At 41.1% G+C, this 22970-nt stretch overlaps 1 protein-coding gene across 5 annotated transcripts in view; it reads right to left on the reverse strand.

The window, feature by feature from the left end:
* The window catches only part of MLLT10 (myeloid/lymphoid or mixed-lineage leukemia; translocated to, 10), a 241484-nt gene extending 218520 nt beyond the window's left edge, over window positions 1–22964 (reverse strand). For 2 of the 5 annotated variants that reach the window (XM_019532231.1, XM_019532222.1), the window contains exons 1-3: window positions 22728–22964; window positions 18755–18834; window positions 688–742 (exon numbers count right to left, since the gene is read on the reverse strand). In XM_019532231.1, coding sequence (XP_019387776.1) covers window positions 688–742; window positions 18755–18834; window positions 22728–22896 — 304 coding nt within the window. In that variant the 5' untranslated portion in view covers window positions 22897–22964. Of the gene's footprint in view, window positions 1–687; window positions 743–18754; window positions 18835–22727 lie in introns of those variants that run through there. The other 3 variants (XM_019532240.1, XM_019532255.1, XM_019532249.1) reach the window with 3 other exon arrangements.
* Between the last annotated feature and the right edge of the window lie 6 nt (window positions 22965–22970).

Here is a 22970-nt window from a genome sequence, read left to right on the forward strand (position 1 = left end):
AAATTGGATGCTTATCTTGCTGGGATCCTATGACCCCAGCTGACTTCCTGCCTTTTGGGCAGGGGGCTGGACTTGATGATCTCCCGAGGTCCCTTCCAGCCCAAATGTCTATGAAATCTATGAAATCTAAGAAGCTATCCTGGAGCCAAAGCAAAAAGATAAGGGAGGGTGGGGAGAGGGCAGGCAGAAGCTGTGGCTCCAACCTCAAACCTGGATTGGGGCTGGAGCTGCCACCTCCCCCTGCATACTTTGTAATCAAATCCAAGACAAGGGGTTTCCCCTCCCCTGCACCCTGCTCTGGAGAAAAAAATGTCTGTCTTGGTTTTGCGTAAATACGGTAATTTGAATTTGCTCTCCTTCCCGAAGGAAAAAAAAAAAAAAACAAATCTCATTTTCAGAAGTTTTTGTGTAAAAATTCTATTTCTTCTTTTACTCAAAATTTAACTTAAAATTAACAACATATGAAGAACTAATTCTGCTGTCAAATTACAGTTCAACTTAAGTTGGACAAATACAGTTTATACTTTACTGTAAACTAAATATTTACTTACATATGTTGCAGACCAAGTAAACTACTACAGTAACACTTGATTTTATTTATAGAATACTATGATCCTTATGTTTCAATTTAACATGTTTTACTTTCATTAAAAGGAAAAGATTAAAAGAAAATTTAAAAAAACTTACCCCCATTATCTGTTCTTTTTAAAGCACCATCTTTATGAGGGCATAACTCACATCTCTGGAAAAAGTGGGGAAAAAAAAAAGAACTGGAATGATTGTAAGAATATTAACACAGATCATACAGTTAGAAGATAGATTGACATTTCTCACAGAAAACAACTGATTAGAAGCAAGGCAGGACACATTTCCCTTAATCTAATAAATTCTAAGAGTTCTGAGCAAGCAAAGTTTTCTAATAAGTTTTGATAAAACTACAATAATGTTATTTATTTAAGCTGAAATAAAATAACTTAATTCTACTTCAGAATTCTCTTTGCTGAAAAAAACCAAGCAGACTCAAATATTTTGAAAGAGAGGCCAAAAGAAGTATGGCCTTCACATATTCCCAATCCTAACATTTTTTTAATCAAGAGAATCAGATCTTCACTTGAAAACTTTTTCTAGTATCACTTTTCAAGGAGATCGATCTACTTGGCATCAACTCAGTCTCCTTTTGCCCCCAGACAGTATTAATCTTCCTGATCGTAACTTACTGGTAAGTGAGGACATGGAGTTCATAAAACCCTGACAGTGCCTGTGAAGCAGCATGCCAAATGTGTTTAATAGTAACAAATTCCATTCTAGCAATGGATTGTGGATTGCAAAATACATTAAGGACTACATATGCCTTCTAGTCCATAAAAAACTTGTGACAGTGAGAGACATAGACATATAAAAAGCAGAACTTGCTCTGTGTGTAGTAAGTAAACTTTTAAGTTGTTTATTTATTATGTCTTCAGTCCACTGATATATGCAACAGCATGCAAGGAATGGGATAGTGGAAGGCTTTTTGAACCATTTCTGGTTTTGCCCCTTGTTTCTCCTCCGACTCATGTCTTCTTTTTTCCTTTAGCATTTGCTTCCCTGCAGCATCTTTTAATTCCCCATCTGCTTCCCTCTTACCCTCCCCCCACTCCATCTGCTAAAATGATCAGCAGTTAATTAATACTTACATGAATGGGTCATCATTTGGCTTTTAACCCTAGGGGGAATTTGTTGAGGGAATATTGGTTCCACATATCCCTGAGCCATTTTTTCAGACTGTCTGCAGACTCAGATAGATGGCACCACATTAATTATTCAGCTGAAATTTTGAAAGGTTGGTTTGCAACCAAATTTTTTTTTTAAATAAAAACTTTAATTCTTCAGAACTTACAAGTCTGCAAGCCACAAATGCAGGCTGCAGGTGTCGAAAATCACCACTCCAGGCAAACGCTAACTGCACTGCACTTGGTGTCAGAAAGTACACTCAGACCGAAGCCAATTCTCCGTACATGGAAAAAGCTAATTTCAGAGGGCATAAGCAATACTGTGTAGAGCATGGATGCCAAACTTATACCTATGGGCTAGATCTGGCCCATGTAGCCACATGAACTGACCCATGGGCCACTGGACCAGCCCTGGCCCTGTATGCTGCATGTAACACATGGCCTGGACCCAGTGCCACACACTCTACAGACAGCCAAGGGTGTCACATGCAGCCCGCACCCCAGACCTCCCTTATGCTACGTGCAGCATTGGGTCTGACCTGCACATCATAGGCAGCGAGCAGCCCATGCCAGCCCCAAAAGCTGTTTGCACAGTGATCCCAAGGGCTAATGTGGGCACCTTGCAGGGGGTCAGTCCTGGTCCAGCTCAGGGATGCTAATCCAGATGAGTTTGACACACCTAGCATTCTTGACACATGCCAAAGGTTAGAACTGAAGAGAGTATTGAAGGCTTTCAGACTGCCTTAAAAAGTAATAGGTGTGGCCTGGCAACCTCCCAACTGAAAACATGTATGGGGTTCTGAAACGCACAAAATCAAAGGAAGGAAGTAGCTAGCTCTCTCTCAATGACTCTTGGCATTGCTTCATGCAATCCCAGTAACTTTGACTTGAAACACTGAAGTGTCAACATATGGCAAAATCCTTGGCAAAGTTATACAGGATATTTCATCAGAGTTTCTGAAGCTCTCTCACACAATACAGGTGAAAAGCTGATGTTGATACTACTTGTGTCAGTAGAAATTCCTGTCTCTCTGGAACTGAGACTGACTCAGGCTCATATTTTCAAGATTTTATCTAAAGCATTTTTGGTACGGTTTCATGCTAAACTTAAGGGGATCTGCAGAGTGAAGTGGAGGTGAATTCCCCAAGTCACACCAGTGTTTGGGACAGTATCAGCCTAAATATCATCACAGTGCACAGAGAATACAATATGTGCCATTTCACAGAAAATGTTCCTCTGTCGTTGTGGCAGCACATCTTCCTGGCAGGACACAAGCACCCCACGCACACACTCAAAACAAGTAACTGAAGTTCACAGATGTGAGCAGAAAAGAAAAGAAAAGAAAGAACAACCCTTGCTGCCCAAAGGAAAGACCCACACTACAAAACCAACATCTCTCACAGACCTCTGGAATCAGAAATAGGCGAGATATGCCCCAAAGACCACAGCATAATCCAAATAAATTAAAACAAACAAAAAAGTCTGGACTGACAAAATAGCAGGGAAGAATGAAAAAGCACACACTCAGATAGAGCAGGTTAGGATCAGTGATTCTCAACCAGGGTGCCTTGAAATCCTTTCAAGGCTGTTACAAGGGACCACGCAATGTTAGCTGTTGGGCATTCAAACATGATTTACAAGATAGACCTAGAGGTTTCAACTAGGAATCTATAGCACTGAAAACATTCTGACCTGTTGGAGTCTGTTCTGAGTTCTTTGCAACAGATGAATTGCTCTACTATTTTTCAGTAATAAAAAATGAGTGAAAAATAAGAGCTGGCATTTTCTGAGGGGTCCCTCGAACAAAACGAGGGGTGCCTCAAACCTAATCAGGGGTGCCCTCAGTCTAAAAAGGTTGAGAACCACAGGGTGTAACAGAGTCCTTTGAAGGGCAGCTACTTCAGTGACATTCCAAAAGGAATTGACTGGAAGATTTCAAGGGTGGCATACTGAGGCAAAGCCTTACTGTTAATTGGAGGGAAGAGAAGGATCTTGCGCTCCTACCTGTTGTGACTGCCTAAGGATAAAGAGGCTTTACAGTAGCAAATTAAATATAAGAAGCTCAGAATCCAGTATTGATGGCAGACTACACCCTGAGTTGATAAACTGGCACAGCATGACAAATTCAGTGAAGCTATTCCAAGGAACACCAATTGAGCAAGAAAGAGGTAAGTAAACCTCTGATTTTCCTGAATATTTCTACAAGTTTCAGACTTATTTTCACCACACTTCAGACATACTATTTCCTGCATCTACTAAAAATTCAAGTAAAAAAATGGCTAGAAGTCTCTGCAGAAACAACACTAACTATAGAGAGAGATGGTGTAGCTCAAAGTAGCATAATTGAGAAAAATGCAGTATGGCTCTTGATTGCACAGGGATAGTAATCTTGGAACCTCTTTCTTATCTAGGTGACTAGCTTCTAAAAACATGTCTAGAGAAATAATGAACAGGTGATATGGAACCCACCAGTTCAAATGCATGACATGTTACAAACTGAATTCTGGATGGAACCACAGTTTATATTACCAATTTGCAAAGGTAAGTTGATCCTCAAAGTCAGGATATAAACAGATTGTCCACTAAGTATCTAGATAAACCTGCCCCAATTATGCTTTTCAGGGCTAAGATGTGCAACGGGATAATGCAGGACCAAAAAGCTAGGTTATGTTGCAGAAAGTTTAATGGTTACAGGCTACCAAAAGTCTCACACACACACACACACACTTTCAACCATATTCAGAAAACAACCTTTTGCACCACCTCAACTATGCTAAGTAACAGAGAGTCTGCACAGAAAGTCTGCTTGAAGACATGCATGGTGATGCCAGATATTCCACAACTCCAAAGCAAGGAAGTTAACTCTCTGTTGCTGAACTGTGCACCAGATTCTCAGGTTTTAAAAAAAAAAGAAAAAAAACCAAGCTGCTGGCTGGCTGTGATGGCTACAGAGATCCACCTTAAAATGTGATCTGATTCTTTATTCTACAACTTTCTTTGAAAGGGAGAGTTCCATTGGAGTATTGCACATGGAGCCACAACTCGAGACAAGTTTGCAGTCAGGGAGCTGGGGAACCTGGAGAACATAAGCACAGGCTGGAAAATAAAGATATCGTCCATCTGAAACCTGGAGAGCCCCGAAAATAGGTTTCTTAAACCAGCTAAAAGCTTGCCACTCCCTTATGTGTGTAGAAACTTCTGAGAGAGCTTAGACAACATAATGAAAATACAGCACTCCCAGATACAATCCATTAACTTAATCTGAAAATGGGTTTAAAAAAAAAAAAAAAAAAAAAAAAAAAATCAGTAATTATCAACTAAGGTACAGTTATGCAAATTTTATTGAAAGGACAAAGGAATAAAAAGTATTCATAACAGTAGAATAAATTAGCTTTGCAGGGGTATTTTGGTCCCATTGTGCCACACAGTCTGATAGGCTCTTCTCTATCTTGAATGAATATTTCATTTGTTTAAGTTGTCAAGTTTAACAATCATGCTGTGAAATACAGATGGGCTAGTTTGTATGCAACAGACAACCCTAACAAAGATGATCAAGTCTACCAGGAAAGATTAACTCCAAACTACCATAGTGTAATTTGCTCTTCTTAGCTTTCTAAGCAAGGGGAAAGGCCATATAAAAATGTAATCAGAGATGAGCTATGGTGTCTATTCCCAAAATTTCAGAGATTGCTTTCCTTGGAACAGAGTTCCCAGTACATAGAAATTGACAGCAATCTCTTTTTCTGCACTGAAAACTCCCCTGGCTAGTGACCTTCCCAAATGACTATTTCTTGGCTTGTCCAAATGGTTTAAAGTAGTACAAAATCAGTCTGCTGTCAGCCATTCAGAAAGAATTTTTGGTATGTTTCAGTAAATATACTGTTGGCATGCAGAACACAAATCAAAACACCATTTCTAGAAAGAACATAGTAAACTAAGATGAATAGGAAAGCCCATGACAGAAAGAGGGAGATTCTTACATAAGTATGGGATGAGAGAGGTAGTCTGAAATCAGGCAGAAGGTTACAAGTCTGAGTAACTCAGCAGTTCTCAGCCTTTTCAGACTCAAGGCACCGCTTGGAAAAAAAAACAGCTGTTTCAATGGGTGTGTCTACACATGCACGTTTAATGCACATTAGCCCGATTTCAAGCACATTATGGGTACGGGTCTACATATGCACACCCTTAATATGCCTTAAAAACGGCAATGTAAGGCTATTTGAATGTATGTGTAAATAGCTAAACTGCATTAGCCAACATGTAGATGTGCTAATGTGCATTAACACAGGTGTTTGTCCATTGACTTGGGACTAACTTTAGTCCCAAGTCAGTCCACACACCTGCATTAATGCGCATTAGCGCATACACGTGTATGCATATGCCTAAATCGCCTTAATGCATATTAGGCTAATGCACATTAAGTTTAGGCACATGTAAAAAAGCCTGTGTAGACAAGCCCACTGATTTCTCGACTAAGGAAGGATAATAAGAGCAATTTTTCTGTTAAAAAGGACTCTGAAGAATCAGACCAGATCAGAATGATTTTAATATTATGGATTCCCATTTGAAATCTCTGGGTCTGTCCTGTGAATCCTGTTTGCACACCTACTGATGCTAACATCGTATGGCACCCTGGACCACCTTTGAAAGAGATTGCAAGGCACCCCAGAGTACTCTGTCATCCTAGTTGTGTGTCACATGACTAACTAGTTCAGAGGACCAACTGCCTTCACAGGAGACCGCCTACTTCATCACATGCTATGAGCAGACTTGCACAGAACAGTGGTACTAAACAGAAAGGAATAAAGTAATTTAATGGATGAGGAAAAGGGAAGGGAAGGATGGAGGAGGGGACACTGCTGAGAAAAGCTAAGGTGGACTGAAGAGATCAAAGGGTATGGGATAAGACAATAGATGTTTAGGGGAAGGGAAGTTATAAATAGTGAGAATACAAGCGAATAAAGAGCACAATGCCTCTTCAGTGCTTGATGAACTTAGAATGGGTTGGATGAAGCATCACCTCTCCAATTCAAAAGACATACGTTATACATAATACCCTATTAAAAAGAAAAAAATTTATACACTTTCACTTCTATAATGAGTCCATCTCATGACTAGCCCTATAATACAAGCCTATACAACGACTCACTGAAATCAAAGTTTGCAAGCAAGCATTTTAGCACCGAAGAATTGTGCAATTACATGTTTAACTCCAAGAACAAGAAAAAAGAAATCTTCAGGAGATTTCTGCAATTTTTTTAAATGTCACATAAATGCTTTGTTTTCCCTACTATAAACTAACTAATCGCTATACCTGGTTGAAATAAATAAATTAAAAAAAAAAAAAAAATCAGAGGGTTTAATACTGGTCTTTTTTTGGTTTTGTTTGTTTTTTTGAGGGAATTTGTTGTGTACTCATTGAAATTTCTTGCTAGCAACTAAGCTTACATTAGAAATCAGGCATATTTCAAAATGAGTAGTTCTTTGTTGATTGAAAAGCATTTTACAAACAAAAAATTAAAATATTCAATTAACTACAACTTTTACCTGACTTCTTTCCTATCAAAGACTGATTGATAGTAACTGGAAACTGTTGATGCCTTATGAAAGAAAAAGAAATATTGCATTATACCATTTGTTGCAGGTACAATCTGATGGAAGGGTCAGATATTTAGTAATGCTAATAATCCAAAAACCTATGTAAAACACTTTCTTTATTAACTTATGTTTATGGAGAAAAAAAATAACAGATATTACATTTCTAAGATCACTTCACAAATACATATAGAAACTTAATTTGTTCTTATATCTGAAATCTTGTGAAGAGATGTAAGTAATAAATGCAGATTCCTTAGCTTTCATGTATATTTTCCATTCCAGTTATATTCTGCAGGGCAAAAACACTGTTACATTATAAAACTATTCTTAAATGCCAAACACTTCTTTTAACTATATTAAGTACTGATTCATATTTTCAAATAATGCCTTGCTTAAAAGCTATTATTTTCATGAAGATTTCAGCACACAATACTTAGGGGTACAATTAACAAAATATTAAATATGTGGATTGCTAAACAAAAGTTATGTAACAATAGTTTAGTTCTTAAAGCCTGATACTACCTCACCTATCCTTTCCTCACACTGTCCTGAAGAAAAATTGCAACATAGAACATAGTGCTCTATAATTCTTAATACTTGGGTAAATAAGAGACTGGATTAGTTGTTCAACACCAAATACGTTGGTTTTAGGGAGGGAGTAATCCTACTACTTTCTTAAACTTAATCTAAGATAGTAAAACATGCTCCCAAAAAAACTGGATACTATATTACAGCAAAAGCTGTGTTATCTGGCACTTAATCAACCAGAAAGCTCCACTAACCAGCACCCAAGGGATGCAGCAAAAGCAAAACCAGAAGACCCACTTCTGGTTCTGCCGCCACAGGCCGAGTTCTTCTTCACTTCTTTGGCCCACAGCAAAGGGCAAAGCAGCCTGCATGGGACAAAGCAGCCTGCACAGGGCCCCCCTCCACATTTGATTAACCAGCATCCCCTGGACAACAGAGTGTACTGTACTTTGCTGTACTTTACTTCTCAATTAGTTACCAAACAATGGTATTCTAAATGCACAATAATTCAAAGGTACTTCCAAAATCTGTTTTAACACATTCTCAAAACTGGATTCTCAAGACTGAATTTAAAAAGGCGAAGAGAGAGACCATTGATCAGAAAGTTAATATTCTGATCTACTGAAGAACTTGCCAATTCCTCTCATATATTGGGTTGGGAAGGTTAGTAAAATTTAGGATCTCTTAAATTTCTCAACTATCTAAATAAGAACAATATTACAGCCCCCTTCTTCACACATTTTTCTCTAAGCCTGCCTTTCCTTCTTCTCTTTAAATCTTAGTTCCATCCCTTGTTCAGCATACCACTCTATTTTACTGTTTTTTTTTTTTAAAATCGGTTTCATCTCTTTGGGTAACCCTTTGCACAGCAGAAGCTACTGCCACAACATTCCACTCCTTTTAGCCTTACCACCTACTTCCCACACTTTTTAACAGAAGAAAAGAGTATTTACAGACCAGATGCAGCTACTTCTGCTAACATATAAACTCTTTGAGGACACATAACTTCTTTGTAGCAACTGGGGCTGCTTGGTTGCTAGTTTCAATGCCATCCATTGGTTATACAGAGAAGACTCTTGTAAGCACATACATGAGAAGTCAGATTTCCAAAACCGACTCATCAGAAACCAGTGGTTTGCAGAGTGCAAGGAAGCAAGCAATAAATAAGTTTATTTTAATAATGCCAACAAGTAAACAGAGGGGTGCTCAAGCCCCAGCCCGGAGGCCAGATCCAGCCCATGACACCAGGTCACCTGACCCACGGGACTCCCCAGAGGTCCAGAAATTTGGCAGCAGGAGAGATATGGCACTGCTCCTCTACTGCCAAATTTATGAACCCACAGGGAACCTGTAACTGCTCACTAGGGCACCCTTGGACAAAATCAGGAGTGAAGACCACAAACTCCTGGAAGATCATCTCAGACTCAACATTAGGAAAAACTTCTTCACAATTAGAATGTCCAGACTGTGGAATAAGCTCCCTCCAGAAGCAGTGCAGTCATCTACCCTGAAAATCTTCAAGAGGAGACTGGATGGTCATCTTGCTTAGGTCACCTGACCCCAGTTGTCTTTCCTCCCTGGTGCAGAGGGCTGAACCCAATGATCCCCCAAGGTCCCTTTCCAGACCCTTACAATCTATGACTCTATGGTACTGGAGAGTGGTGCAGCCCCTTTAAGGATGGAGTCTTTACAGCATGGGCAGCCACCAGAACAGGGGCTGAAGGACAGCCTTGTAGTCAGGTCAGCTCACTGGGGCCTCACATGACCAGAAGAGGACTCAGGCCAGAGCTAGATAAGCCCGGGAATCTGGCCAGTCAAGAAGGCCAGCCCCCAGTGTCACAGAGTGCAGAGCTCCTGACAGCATGGCAGGGCCCCCGAATCTGAAAAGAAAGCTGAAAGAAAGCAGCTCTGCAGGCCTGGGAACAAAAAAGAGCTACCTAGAGAGAAAGAGACACTTGTTAAGCAGGCAAGTGGTCTTCATTTTTGTGTTAAGACTAGTGGCTTAGGTTTGGGACTAGAGGGGTGGTTCAGAAATCCCATTAGTGCCCATGGGCACATGACTGTCTTGGGCTCTGCTGAGGGCAAGTTCAAGGGAAAGTGGGGGCTGGGACCCAGAAGACAGGCTTAGAACAGTGGGCCTGGGCTGCAGGACTAGCCAGAGTAGAGAGGCAGAAGCCAGGAAGGCTAAAACCCCAACAAAGGAAGGAAGGTCTGGAGTGGCCTGGAAACAAAGGGACAAGTGTCCCACCCAATAGGTAACTCAGAATCTGTGAAGCATAGGGCATGGTGGAGAGGAGGTATGGAGCCATGCAATGAAGCCCTTAAGGCAAAGGACCACAACCACCAGGTGTTCCTTAGAGCAAGACCAGATCTGGGAAGTCCTGGGGCAGCCTTCCTTTTATAACCATAAACAGCATCAAGACATAGCAGGCAAGTGACGGAAAGACTGTTTCCAGAGTGAGCAGGGCAAAAAGGGAATTTTGTGAGCCTCCAGAGGCTTACGGCCACACCTGGGGATGGCACCCTATTAACAGAACCCTACGCCCTGAGGGCTGGATCAATCACCTGACCCTAGCACACAGGGCTAGGCAGACCAGGTACACCAGATCCCTGGCATTCAGGGGCTTGAACGGGGACCCAGCACCCAACCCCAGCACACTGGGGGCTAGGAGGTGGTAGCTCCAGACCCCCAAGACCCAATCCTGGCAGGCTGGGGGAAGGAGGAGGAGGAGTTCCAGGCCACCAGGGATCAATCCCAGCATGGGCAGCCAGCAGAACAGAGGTTAAAGGACAGCTTTGTAGTCAGGCTGGGCTAGAAAGGGGTGGCAACAACCCCCAGGACCCCATCCTGACATGCTAAACCAAGAACCCAATCCTGGCACTCAGGGTAAAGAGGAGCTAGTTTTATGCCCCAGTGCTCAATCTGGCCCATCGACCAGTCCTGCCCCACTCATTTGGACTGCAGGGCCAAAAGGTTTAGCACCAATGGTTAAAAAGACTGAGCCCAAGAGTCCATAGGCAGGTAGCATAACAGGTCTAACAACAGTGCTATATATGCACATTCAAATATTTTGGGAGAAATTTCCCGAGTTTGTGCTCTTGGTAGAGAAACTTACCCAGAGATGCCTAACAGACACTGGAATGATTTTACCCTGAACAGCAGACAGCGTGCAGTGGTGACATTACACAGCTAGAAGGCCCCTAATGCACACACCTCAGCATGCTCTGCAGACTCCCTCAGTCTTCCTAGCAGCAGATGGCAGCAGCCAATCAGAGCTGCCCTGTGCACTGACCCAGACTACTCGGAGTCAGTCTATGTCTCCTTGCAGCACAGTGTGGGATTGTGAAAGGGGTGTGTTCTGCTCCCTGCTCAACTGGAGTACTATAGTCCAGCCTGAGACGCATGCTATTAGGGGCCTGCATTGGAAAACCCACTCATTCTGCCTATTTTGGATCATCCAAGAGATCCAGCAATTCTAGAAGACATTCACAAGACTGCTACTGTTACTATGCTTCTTTCTATATACCACTTGAGTTTTGAAACTATTCTATTGTGCTTTCACCTTAACCTTCCACCCAAACCCCAGATATCTGCACCTTTAAATCTCCTTTTCCCTCCTTTCATACTGGTGTGTTCCATCCTTATTCCTGAACTCCTGCCTCCTGATAGATACTGCAACCACAGATCCTCAAAATATTGCTCCTTATTTGCTCACTAGGATGAATGGGATTTATTCAATTCAAACTGCTGCCTATTAAGTAGGCCCCAGTGAAAAAGATTACTATCTAATCTGCTTAACCCTACACTTCATTGGTTATACCACTTGTAGGAAATATGGCAGCCTCTCACACAGAATAACTCCCAACTCTTCCTGCTATAGCACTCAAATTTTAAGGTAACTTTCAAAAATCCTCACAATGACCATATTCCACTTTTGCCAAACAGCCTCATAAATAGCAGTGCTTGTCTATACAAACTTTTAAAATGAGGACGGGTGTGCAAAGGGTTAGATAACCATATAGTGCTCCAGTTATGATGCCTGCAAGCAGTGAGCTGGAAACACCACAAGATTCCAGTCCTCTATGAGTCATGAGTCAGAAAGGATATGCCAGGACTTAAAGAACAGCAGTGAAAAATCATTGGGAGCCACAAAGGTCTTTAGTCACTAAGGAAACCCTCCCTGGGATCTCACTGGGTAACATTACTAATAAATAGAGTACAGCTACCAAGGGGATTGCTGGAATCTTGACTAGGGCAAAAAAAATGCTGACAACTCTCATGAATCTACTTTCAGCATCAAGTTCAAATAATCCTCTTGACACTGACAAACTTGTGAACAACCGTTCCATCTGTACTCCCCTTTTCCTGGTTAAAAGTGATTGAGATGTCTTTAGCTGGCAACTAACTTTTAAAAGAAAACTACAATATGTCAGGTAATCAACCTGCTTTTCATACTTGGAGTATGTCAGTATCTGGTTTCCTTTCCCAAGAATCTTTGTCTGACAGCAGACAAAGATCAAACAAAAATGCAGATTCTATTAAATCTATCATTCATTTGTTTGTAATGACATATTTATAGACCCTGGCAAGAACAGGCTTATCTGTGTGCGAGTACTCCTTTCTTTTTCTTCTCTAAGTATCCAAAATATATGATATTGGAGGATGATATTTTGTCACATCCCTTAATCGGTATGTATATAAGGTAATTAGAGAAAAAAGGTTCTACAGAACACCCATGTCTCATTCACAGAATCAGAGCAACACTGTTATTGTTGCAAGTTCATTGGGGAAATACATTGCTAAACTTAGCCTTACATGGAAGTAAGACTGGGCTTTGGAAGTCATGCTAGATGTTTCAGGAATCTGAATGATAAATACTTTATTGAAATTTGAGGGGAAAATGCTGAATGAGATCTACCTCCTATATGCAATCGTAGATTAAGAGAAAAGACCAAAAAAATTAAAGAGCATCAGCTACTTGAAAAACACCTCTCTCTCTCTCTTTTAAACACAAAAAAGAAGCAACTGTGCAGTTTGGGTATGCAAATGGATTCTTCAGCTTCTTCTAGATATTCAAACAGACAGAAGCTTTTGTCTCTTTGCAACTGGATTATTGCTGGGACTTTCAATTTGGGACTACACTTTCAGGCAGGGGTGGGCAAAATGGCAGATCCAGCCAGGACCCAGGACCCACTTCCCAGAAGCCTCTGCTCACATGGCTAGAGCCAGTCTTCATGGAGATCCCAGCTGTAGTGCAAAGCTGGGGTTGCCATAGAGACCGGCCCCAGTCACGATGCCAGGGCACACATTAGGGGCAACTTGATCGGGGCCAGGGCAGAGCTGCAAATTTGCAGCCTGCACGCTCCAAGCAGAGATGTGCAGGCTGCAGATAATGGCTCTGCCCCTGCTCCAGACCAGGGTGGCACTGCTGCAAGGAGCTGGGGCAAAGCCGTGACATGCAGCCTGCTCAGACCAAGCTGCAGATCATGGCTCTGCCCTAGCCCCAAAACAAGCTGCCCCTGTTGCAAGATCCCACCAGCTCCAGAGAAGCCCACTGCCCTGCTGTGTACCCTGCCAGTATAGTTGGGGCCAGTCTCCATAGTAACCCCAGTCTTGGGCTATCACAGTGCAGCTGCTGCTGGGGTCTCCATGGAGACTCAGCCTCTGGCCTACAGGCCAGATTTTGCTCACCCCTGCTTTAAGATTATTTGAAACATCCTATCCAGTAAGTTTACTTAAACGTAAGCATCTCAAGTAACATATTCCACTTGTGCTCCATAACTAGGTGAGCTTTCAAAAAGTTTCCATGTCCAATGCAAAAATGTTGGTTTATGTTTATTAAGCTCCTACAGGTGTGAATCCTATCCATCTTATAACCAAAGACTTCTGCCCCACTCCCTCCCTCACCATGGGGGCCTCAATCTGCCCCCCCCGCCCCTTCCCCACAACAGACTTACCTGCTGGGGGAATGTGCATGCATGCATGCACACATGCTCAGCTCCCACCCCTGGATATTTTCTCCCTACACCTATGCATGGGGTGGGAGGAAGCCCTCCTGCCTCTTCCTGAAGATGGACAGATGGACATTCGCCCATCTCCAGGGAGGGCAGGACAGTCTGCTGCAAAAAATCTCTCCCCTCTCCCTATGCTTTAGGATACCTAGGCTTCCCACCTCTGTTTGCAGCTCCATTTTTATCCTTCCTCCCTCCCCACCTATTTTCCAGCTGTTTTGCAGGGACAAGACTTTTTCAAGCGGAATCAATCAAATTCACAGTTTTGGCAAAAAGTGTGAATTTGGTAGATCCCTATTCATACAAGTATCTTTCATTCTTGGCAATGCTAGCCAACACTGGCCTAATGCCTTTCATGGACAATCAATCAGTCTCACCCTAAGTGTTTATCTATGCCATTCAATAAGGGTGACAATTGTTTCCTTCCAAACCAGAAGTAGCATAACTACTTTAATTCAGCACTAGAGAGGTTACCAGTGTCCATGAAGCACTGCACATATAATGAGTATGCTACTTCCAGATCAGGAGACAGTGTGTGTGGAGCATGTGCGAAGTGTCTTAGTATACTACTGTTCGGCACTGTGATAGGGTATACCTCTATACCACTCAAAGTGATCTGCCTTCTGGATAGTTTCTATCCTTTTCAGTCAAATGGCAAGAAGGTTAAGGAGCCATAACTACTAGTTAGAAACAGGTTCTTTATTCTGCTTTATCCCCTTTCTGCTACTTGGGTTATGCAAAGAGAACAGCTGCCACTCAAATGTATCCTGCAGGGTATTTTGCAGGAAAAGTGGACACCTGGTGGGCAAGGAACTTGGCAATGCTCAATCCAAAGGACCTTAAAAGGCAAAGCAGATATTTCAGACACCAAGCCTAGGTATAGTTTTATAAACACATCCCTCCACTGGTAACTAGCTGCATATACATAAAGCTTTCATTAATCTATGTAGCCCTAAAGTTTAAGAAGGACAGCATCAATTCAAGATAATTATTTTTTTTAAGTTAGCAGTTTCAGATATAAATGCTGAAACCCTTTGGCAACTTGTGGTTTCACAGTTATATATTTTCTCTCTCATTTGTTAAAAAGATGGCTTTTACTGTTGCTTGAAAGCTTTTTCCACTTCAAGAGAACAATTTCAGTCAATTTTCTCTAAAAAGAAAAGTTACTTCTGTATAATTTGTTATAGTAGCTTAGTATTACTAACCATCAGTGGAGACGCATAGGGGGTGCACAGGGATGCACATACACCTGAGAATGCTGGTGCACCCCATGACAGGTCATGCTCCCCATTTAGGCGACAGCCAGGGGCAGGCGGGAGTGCTGGTGCCCCCCCTGCAAGTACCAGCTGGGGAGTGGAGCTTCTGGGAGAGCCGCAGCCACTTTCTGATCAGCGCAATTGGTCACAGAGGGACTCTCCCCAGTTGGTGAGATTGGTCGTGGGGGGACCCACCCCGCCACTGCTTACTGGTCACTGGGGGGGGGCACGTGTCCCCCCCCCCCCCCGACTCAGGTGGCATCAGTGGCCCATGCTAACAATACTGTAAGTATTATAGGTCCTGCCTCTGTGGCCATAGGGGACAGTGGCCTCAAGCTTCAGCAGGGGAAATTTAGGTTGGATATTAGGAGGAACTTTGTAAGTATGAGGGTAGTCAAGCATTGGAACAGGCTACCTAGAGAAACTGTGGAATTTTCATCCTTGGAAGTTTTCAAGAACAGACTGGACAGACATTTAGCTGCAATAGTTTAGTCAGAAATGCTCCTGCCCTAAGCAGCAGGTTGGAGTAGATGACCTTGTGAAGTCCCTTCCAGCTCTACTTTCCTATGATCCTATAACAACAGTAGGTAAGTTCTAAGATACCAGTGTCCAATTTTTAATACAAATTGTCCCTTCAAAACTTAAAAAAAATTACTGAAGTGTTTGGAAACTTACATATTACAATAACTGAAAGGTTATTGCACTGAAAATTTTCAAGCTAAAAAAATGAATTATTTGAATTTCTATAAGCAATTTAAAAAACCAAAGAAAGGAAGCCAATGATGGAAGAGAGAGGAAACAAGGCCTAGAGCCCTGGCCAAGTTCTAAAAGGTTTTAAATACCAAAAATGTATTGTTGCATTAGTTTCATCTTTGATATATATATAATGAAAATAAAGTAATAAAATCTATTCTTGGACTAGTATCATCCAGTAAAAGGCTGACATGTAACAGTAATAAGAGAAAACACCATTTTTGAACTAACAAGTAGTAGTATAAGTTAAACTCCTGAAGACACAAAAGCAGATAATACCAACTTCACCCACTTTCTTGCTTCTTCCTCAAGCTATCTGTTTTAAAGATTGGTAATAAGGAGAGCTTAAGCAAGATGTCTCATACTTCAGATAATGTTGAGCAAGTGTATTAAACTAGTTGCATCCATACCCAGATGCCTAGTCAAGACTAGGGTGCAATGCTGCATGTACAAGGACATGGTACCCGTTTCAAGAATATGCAGCTAATGCAAAGAGAGTAAGAGAAAAGAACTATGTTCATTTGCTTTAAAAATATACGTATATTAAAATTATGAACAAAGTGCAAGAAATATTTACCTCCACACACCAAGCAATTACCTAATTTCTCACAAGTGCTATAGCAAGAAAAAAAACTTTAGTACACAACAATGAAATCCAGTCTCACATCAAACCAAATTTTATTTGCCTCGTTAGTATTATGGCAGTTAACTATGTAAATCAACCATGCATCAATGGGAAAACATATGCCTAGACTTTAATACTATTAAACGTATCTGTCCTTTTCAAAAGAAAAGTAGCAAGGAACAAATAATTGGAGGTTTCCTCAATATAATGTAACCAGTTTAACTCATATTTTATTTCTGGATAAATATACAGCCAGAGGAACTAAATTTGACCCTCACGTGTGCATAGACTCAAGCATTTGCACCCGGTACTGTGTTTAAAGACCAAGTTATAATGCAGTTCCAGTTTCCAAAATGGGCCTATAAGTCAGTTAACCTCTAGTTAAGAAATATAGGACAGTTTCCTCTTTCAGTCAGTCAGATGGAATCACTGAAACTTGGGTGCACCACTCTCTCGCAGAGCTTAGTACCCTGTAACATCCTTGTCTTTGCTGGCCTAGGAAATAAAACTCCAAATCCTACTGACACATTCCCCCCTCACACTCAAAAACATCACTCTTTCCACTTCTTTTTTTTCCATGTAGGTTTTCATGTGTGCTATTGCACACAACACTGAAATCTGCAGGTGTATCACAATCAGCATGAGATTTTTGGAAGTTTTATAGTGCTGATGCTTTTGCTAGGCCAAATGCCCTCTGTTCAAGGGAAAGACACAGGAAGAAAAAGGATTTTTTGCTATTTGCCACATCCTTCACTACCAAGAACAACAAAGAAAAACTGCATAGCAACAGTCATGCTCCAAACATGGCACCAATATGAAAATAAGATAACACTTTCATTCTGCTGTTCCTCTTGCCACCCGACTGACAGGTAACTGCTTTAGAAAGGAAAAGCAAAGACAACCTACTAAAGAACTCTGAAATGTATTACAAGCAAGTTAGTAAGAAGCAGAAAGGAAAGCAGGGAGGAGACAAGGTTCCTACAGTCCTCTGCCAAATTCACTCCCCTGAGAATTCATAGTACCATATTTTATGGTATTTGGCTTCTACACAAAAACAGGATAGTAGTAAATACTTTAAGTGAACATTGTGTCCATGTGATGACAGATGAGAAATTTGGTCTCAGAGACTATCAACTTATCTAAAACAGGGATGTCAAACTCATTTGGTGCCCTGGTGCAGATCTGGACCCACCTCCAGCAGTAGGGCAGGTAGCAATATCAGTTCAGTGGGCAGTGGAGATTAATCACAGCCATCACTACTACACTATTCTATCCTGGCCCACACAGTCAAAACTTGTCTCCAATAGAGCTCCATGCCTCAAATGTAATCAGATTCCCAACTTCACTCACCCACCCCTAAATTCCCAGCCATTCCAAGAGCCCTTTGGGTTGCATCTTTGACATCCCAATTTAATGATACAAGAAAACCAGCAAAGATGTAGACACCCCAAAACTACCCTATCATATATCCTTTTGTTTTTTGACCTGAACGATTCCAGTAAGTGAAAAGAAGATTCAGTCTCCCTGATACTTCAGCCCATGTCCTCTTCTGAGATTATCAATAAAATATGACAATGAGTGCCAAGTGTGACATTTCCATTGAAAACAATCACCTAGACACATGCAGTGTGACTTCAACTACAGAGAACTTTTCTTCAGAAAATATTTGTAAAGAGTTGCATGTGACTGAGCAGTATGCTTAAGTAAGAAGCATTTTTGTTCTGTTAACAGGAAGATTATCTGCACAGTTCAGTTTTACCTTGTAAATTTGGAAAGGAAGAGGAGATAAAATACTCTTTAAATCAGTTTCATATGTTAAAGGATCAACACCAGCAAAGTTTTAATTCCAAAGTTAAAGGAGACCTAGCAACTAAATGCTCTCTCACTTTCTTAGCTGACATTTTTTGTTAACTTGTTCTTACAATCCCAAATATTCCTATACAAAGATTAAAGATAATACTATTTGTTCCAATGTGTTCATTTAACAAAGCTGATAGCAATTGGTATCCTCTACTTGTGGGGGTCCTTTTACATAATAAAAAAGAGAAACCAGGGAAATTCAATTACAAAAACCAAAAACATGCCAGGGATGAAGCCAACATATCTTTAAGAGAACCATATTTCCATTTGGCATCCAATTAACTAAAGAGCTATATTATAAAGTTCAATGAACAAGGCTCAGCCATTTTGTATTACTACTATGGTGCTTGGGTAGAGAGTTATCCATACAAACACTGAAACTAACATATTTAATAAGCAAAGCACTTACCACTCTGGCTGCTCTTTCCTGAGACTCACACTTCCTGCAAAACCAAGGTCCAGTGGGTACTTGCACAATTCCATAGCAAGCTGTTTTGAAAAAGATAAAAATATCTCAACAACTGTAAGGATACCACAGTACAATGATGATATCTAGCTCTGATACAGTATTTGTTCAATAATCAATCCCAAAGTATCTTACAAAAAAGTAAGTTTACTTCTACGTGCAATTCATGTTACTTCTGAAATAGTACCAAAACTATTCTCAGGCTAGAGATCAAATAAAACCTACTCATCCCTTAAATTTATGCAAAATATTTAAGCAAAACAAACTACAGTTTACATTACATTCTGAGAAAAAACAGTAATTGTTCAAATACAGCAGATGTTTTATGTGCAATCTGTTTTGTTATTTAATTTACTAGGATAACCAAATAAAAGACAGCTTTACAATAACAAACATCTGTCATAAGTTAAGTATTTTAAAGATTAAAAAAAAAAAAAAATCACACTGAAAATAAAACATCACTGGAAATTTTAGTTTTGTCACAAAAATTCCAGTCAGTTAAATTTTCTTACACTTGATGAATAATGCAATAAGCATGAGCTACTCATATTAAACTAAATACAAAAAAAGTTGATCTAAAAATGCAAACAGAATTGCAAATGCATCCTGAAACTAAATTGATAAAAGTTGTTTATTGCTATACAGTCCAAGTTACTGGTCGGCTTACAGATAACTTTTGTATATGTGTGCACACGTACAAACAAATGCTTGATAGAAGGATATGATCCTGGCTCTTCACAGAGATCAAGCTCATGTGACCCCCTATATATCTATGCAGGGTTTGACTTCAGTGTGGTTCCATGTGAATATATAGGTCTTGCTGCCTGTATTACCCTGTGGAATTGTGGCCTGACTCTATACAGCTTACAATAAGGCAGGGGCATAATAAGAACTTTTAAGCACAATAGTAATATAAAGTAATTCAATACTATGGTTTGTGTTTTAAATGTACAGATCAGAAAAGGCTGAGTAATGAATCTCATAGCACCATTAGCTGTGCCCTTTTGAACTTCGAGTATATACACATTTCAGTATTTGTACAGGTTTCATGTCTTCATACAGGCAAGGTAGCCTAATAGTTCCTGTGGAAACCACAATATTTGTAACTTGTAGAAAGTCAATTTCAAATCTCAAATGCAGTTTTACATTCCTCCTAGCTCTGCACTTTGTTCAAAGAAAAAGTGACAGTTTGTTTCTATTTCTAAGTGTGTAGTCAAATAAAATTAAGTGATGAAAAAACTCCACATACCCCCCCCCCACCACATACACCTCCTCCCCCCTATAAAGTTAACAGAAAAGAGGATATGGAAGAAAGGAGTACTACAAACTCATAAACACTATCTAGTTTTAGCACTATATTTGAATGCAAAAGAAAACATTGTAGGGATAGTTCTATAAAACATGAAAGTTGTATGATGATATAGATAGCATCAAGTTCCCACTCCATAAAAAATTCCAACAAATTATTTTCCATAATTATTCATATTCAAACAAAGAATCAGTCTTCCAAATGTCACTTGCGCTTTTCAAGCATTCACAAATGGAACCATCTCTTGTCACTTTTTTTGTTTGCATATGCAAAAAAGGTATGATTACCATAAAAAATACATCACACTTAATTATCCTAAATTCAACCAAAGCAGGCAAAGAAAAACACACAGTGTCATCCAAAGGTATACTCAATAAAGTTTACAATCTTGCTGCTGAAGTTACCTTGCTGTGCTTACAATTTGAAACTGGCAACAGATTCTATAAAAATAGATCTTACGGTATGAAGCAATTCAGGGAGAAGTCTGGCAACTCAGGTAGAGATCTAGCAGTTAGACAAAACCTTAAAAACGGCACACCTTACATTATATTTCTGAGAGAGAACATTTACAAATTAAAAAATACAGGTGAATTTTTAACACCACACTTCTTACTTCCACAGATTACCAGGTTGTTTTTATGCATTGTGCAAGACTTCCTTATGCTTACACCTTTGTTATTTCTATAAAGTTTCTTTAAAAATGTTAGTTCTTACATTCCGTGCATTAAATCAGAAGCAAATGGTATAGCTTTTTTTGAACTAGTAAAAGAAAAAAGTATGCATCCAAGAGACAGAAGCTGTTGTTAGATTTCAAAGGCAGCCAAACAATTTTAACCAAACTCTCAGAATAAGGATATTTTCCTTAGACTAATAAGTATGAATAATTTCAGCCCAAAAGTAATGGGAAATATACAAGCACCTACCAAAACAAAAACAGTCTGTGGCAACAAAACGTCTGCCTATGCTAATGTACCACCAGTTCCCCTACCAGTTTTATAATGCCAGCTTCCAAGCTGTCTCAGTAACATCCACTCAAAGTGTCATAGCTTTAATACAGTACATCCAAATCAATAATTCTTCCTTTTGTGTAACCACAACAATACTATTTAACCTCAGAAAAATATAGGATCATGAGTTTATATTCCTGAACTGGCATATCTGTAGGTTTGGGTAAAATAGTTGCATCTAACTTCGAGTCACTTTCTATATTAGGAGGATTTTTGATAAACACAAGCTTTCTTGTGTTTGATAATACCAACAGCTCTACTGGAATTAGAAGCATTGAGACTCCAAGCACTGAAGTTGGTTGCTACCATCATTCTGAATGCTTTACTGCATAACCCTGCTCACGGTGTCATCCCCAAAACACTAGTATTCCCAAAGGTGTCAACGCTAATGAAGCTTAAAGGATGTTGACACAGGTATGATTTTTAAGCTTAGATATAAATAACTGAATCCTCCTCCTGAAAGTGAACACTTATGTTCTTATCCTGCTTTCACTAAGCCTGATTTACTAAAACGGAAAACAAATCCCTGCCATCAGCCCAGCCACCTTCAACTATGTCCAGCTTGGACTGTCTCTTTCAATATGAACTCTGCTCAAGACAAGGCATCACCAATTTGAAAGCAGAGTCATTATGTAGATGCTAGTCCACCCCTTTCAGCTCTGCCACTAAGAATTCTTTGCTAAGAATAACTTTGTTTTTCACTCTCTCTGGATTGTCCCCTGCTTTCATGTTATGAAGATTTCTCCCCACCTCACAAAACCAGGTGCATCTCTTGCAACTAACCGCCAATGATCAATAGGTTACAGCTTTGAACTGCTTCTCAGGTAGCATAGCACAGGAATGGACAGCTTCCTTTGGCATGGCAAAAATACTGTCATCCCTCATGTGTGTTAGTTGTATACACTAATGAGCTCCAAACAGAACTAACTTCTCTCCAATGAGTTAACCGCATTAAAACAAGTTGAACAGCAGCCACAGGGCTCACTCTGGAGCTGCACAGGATAAACTACCAACTGCCACTGCTGTTCCTTGTTTCTGCAACCAAAATAAAGCCCACGGGGGTTTTTTGCTAGCCTGGGTGGAAATACCACAAACAGCATGTACTTTCCTCCTCAAAAAAACAAACAAACAAACAACAGCTTGCTGGCAACAAACAGGCAGTCCCAGGCATACCCACTATGCCCATCAGTTTTGAGCTGGACACCACCCAACCTTCTCCAGGGCTAGAAACAAATGTGGGCCGGGTGATTAATACCAACAACCCTCCCCTCCCCCGCCCAAACCACCCAACAGGAAGTCTCGGCATGTCCCGGGCACCCGCAGCCAAACGACATGACAGGGAAAGCGGGAGCAATCACATGACAGCCGGCCTGCCTTCCCGTCTCTTGGCTTCCCTCCACCAGTTCCCACACGCAGGGAGGCAGAGGAGCCCGGGACGGAGGGGAGGGGAAGGGTGCGCTGGGCAGTCACAAGTTGCGGTGGAGGAAGCAGGGCGGGGGGCGGCCCTGCAGACGCCCGCTGGGGAAGCAGTGGGGGAGCAACGGGAACGGGCGGGTCACGGCGAGGTAAGCGGGGCAGGAGGTAGCCCGCGCTCGCTCACCTTGATGCACTGCGACATTGCAGCCGTGGCCGTCGCAGTAGACGAGCGGGTTCTCGGCCCAACCCCTCTCGTCGGAGCACACGCAGCAGCCGCCGATCATCTCCTTCATGCTATTGGAAAACTCGCCCTCCAGTGACACCGGCAGCAGCGGCGGCTCGCTAGAGACCATCTAGGGGTTAAAAACACCGTCAGCAACGCGCACCCGGGCCCTGCTGCCGCCCTCCCCCCGCCGGCCGGCCGGGC

The sequence above is a fragment of the Crocodylus porosus genome, unplaced genomic scaffold (genome assembly GCF_001723895.1).
Source record: "Crocodylus porosus isolate Cpor-Errol unplaced genomic scaffold, CroPor_comp1, whole genome shotgun sequence".
Taxonomy (NCBI): domain Eukaryota; kingdom Metazoa; phylum Chordata; order Crocodylia; family Crocodylidae; genus Crocodylus; species Crocodylus porosus.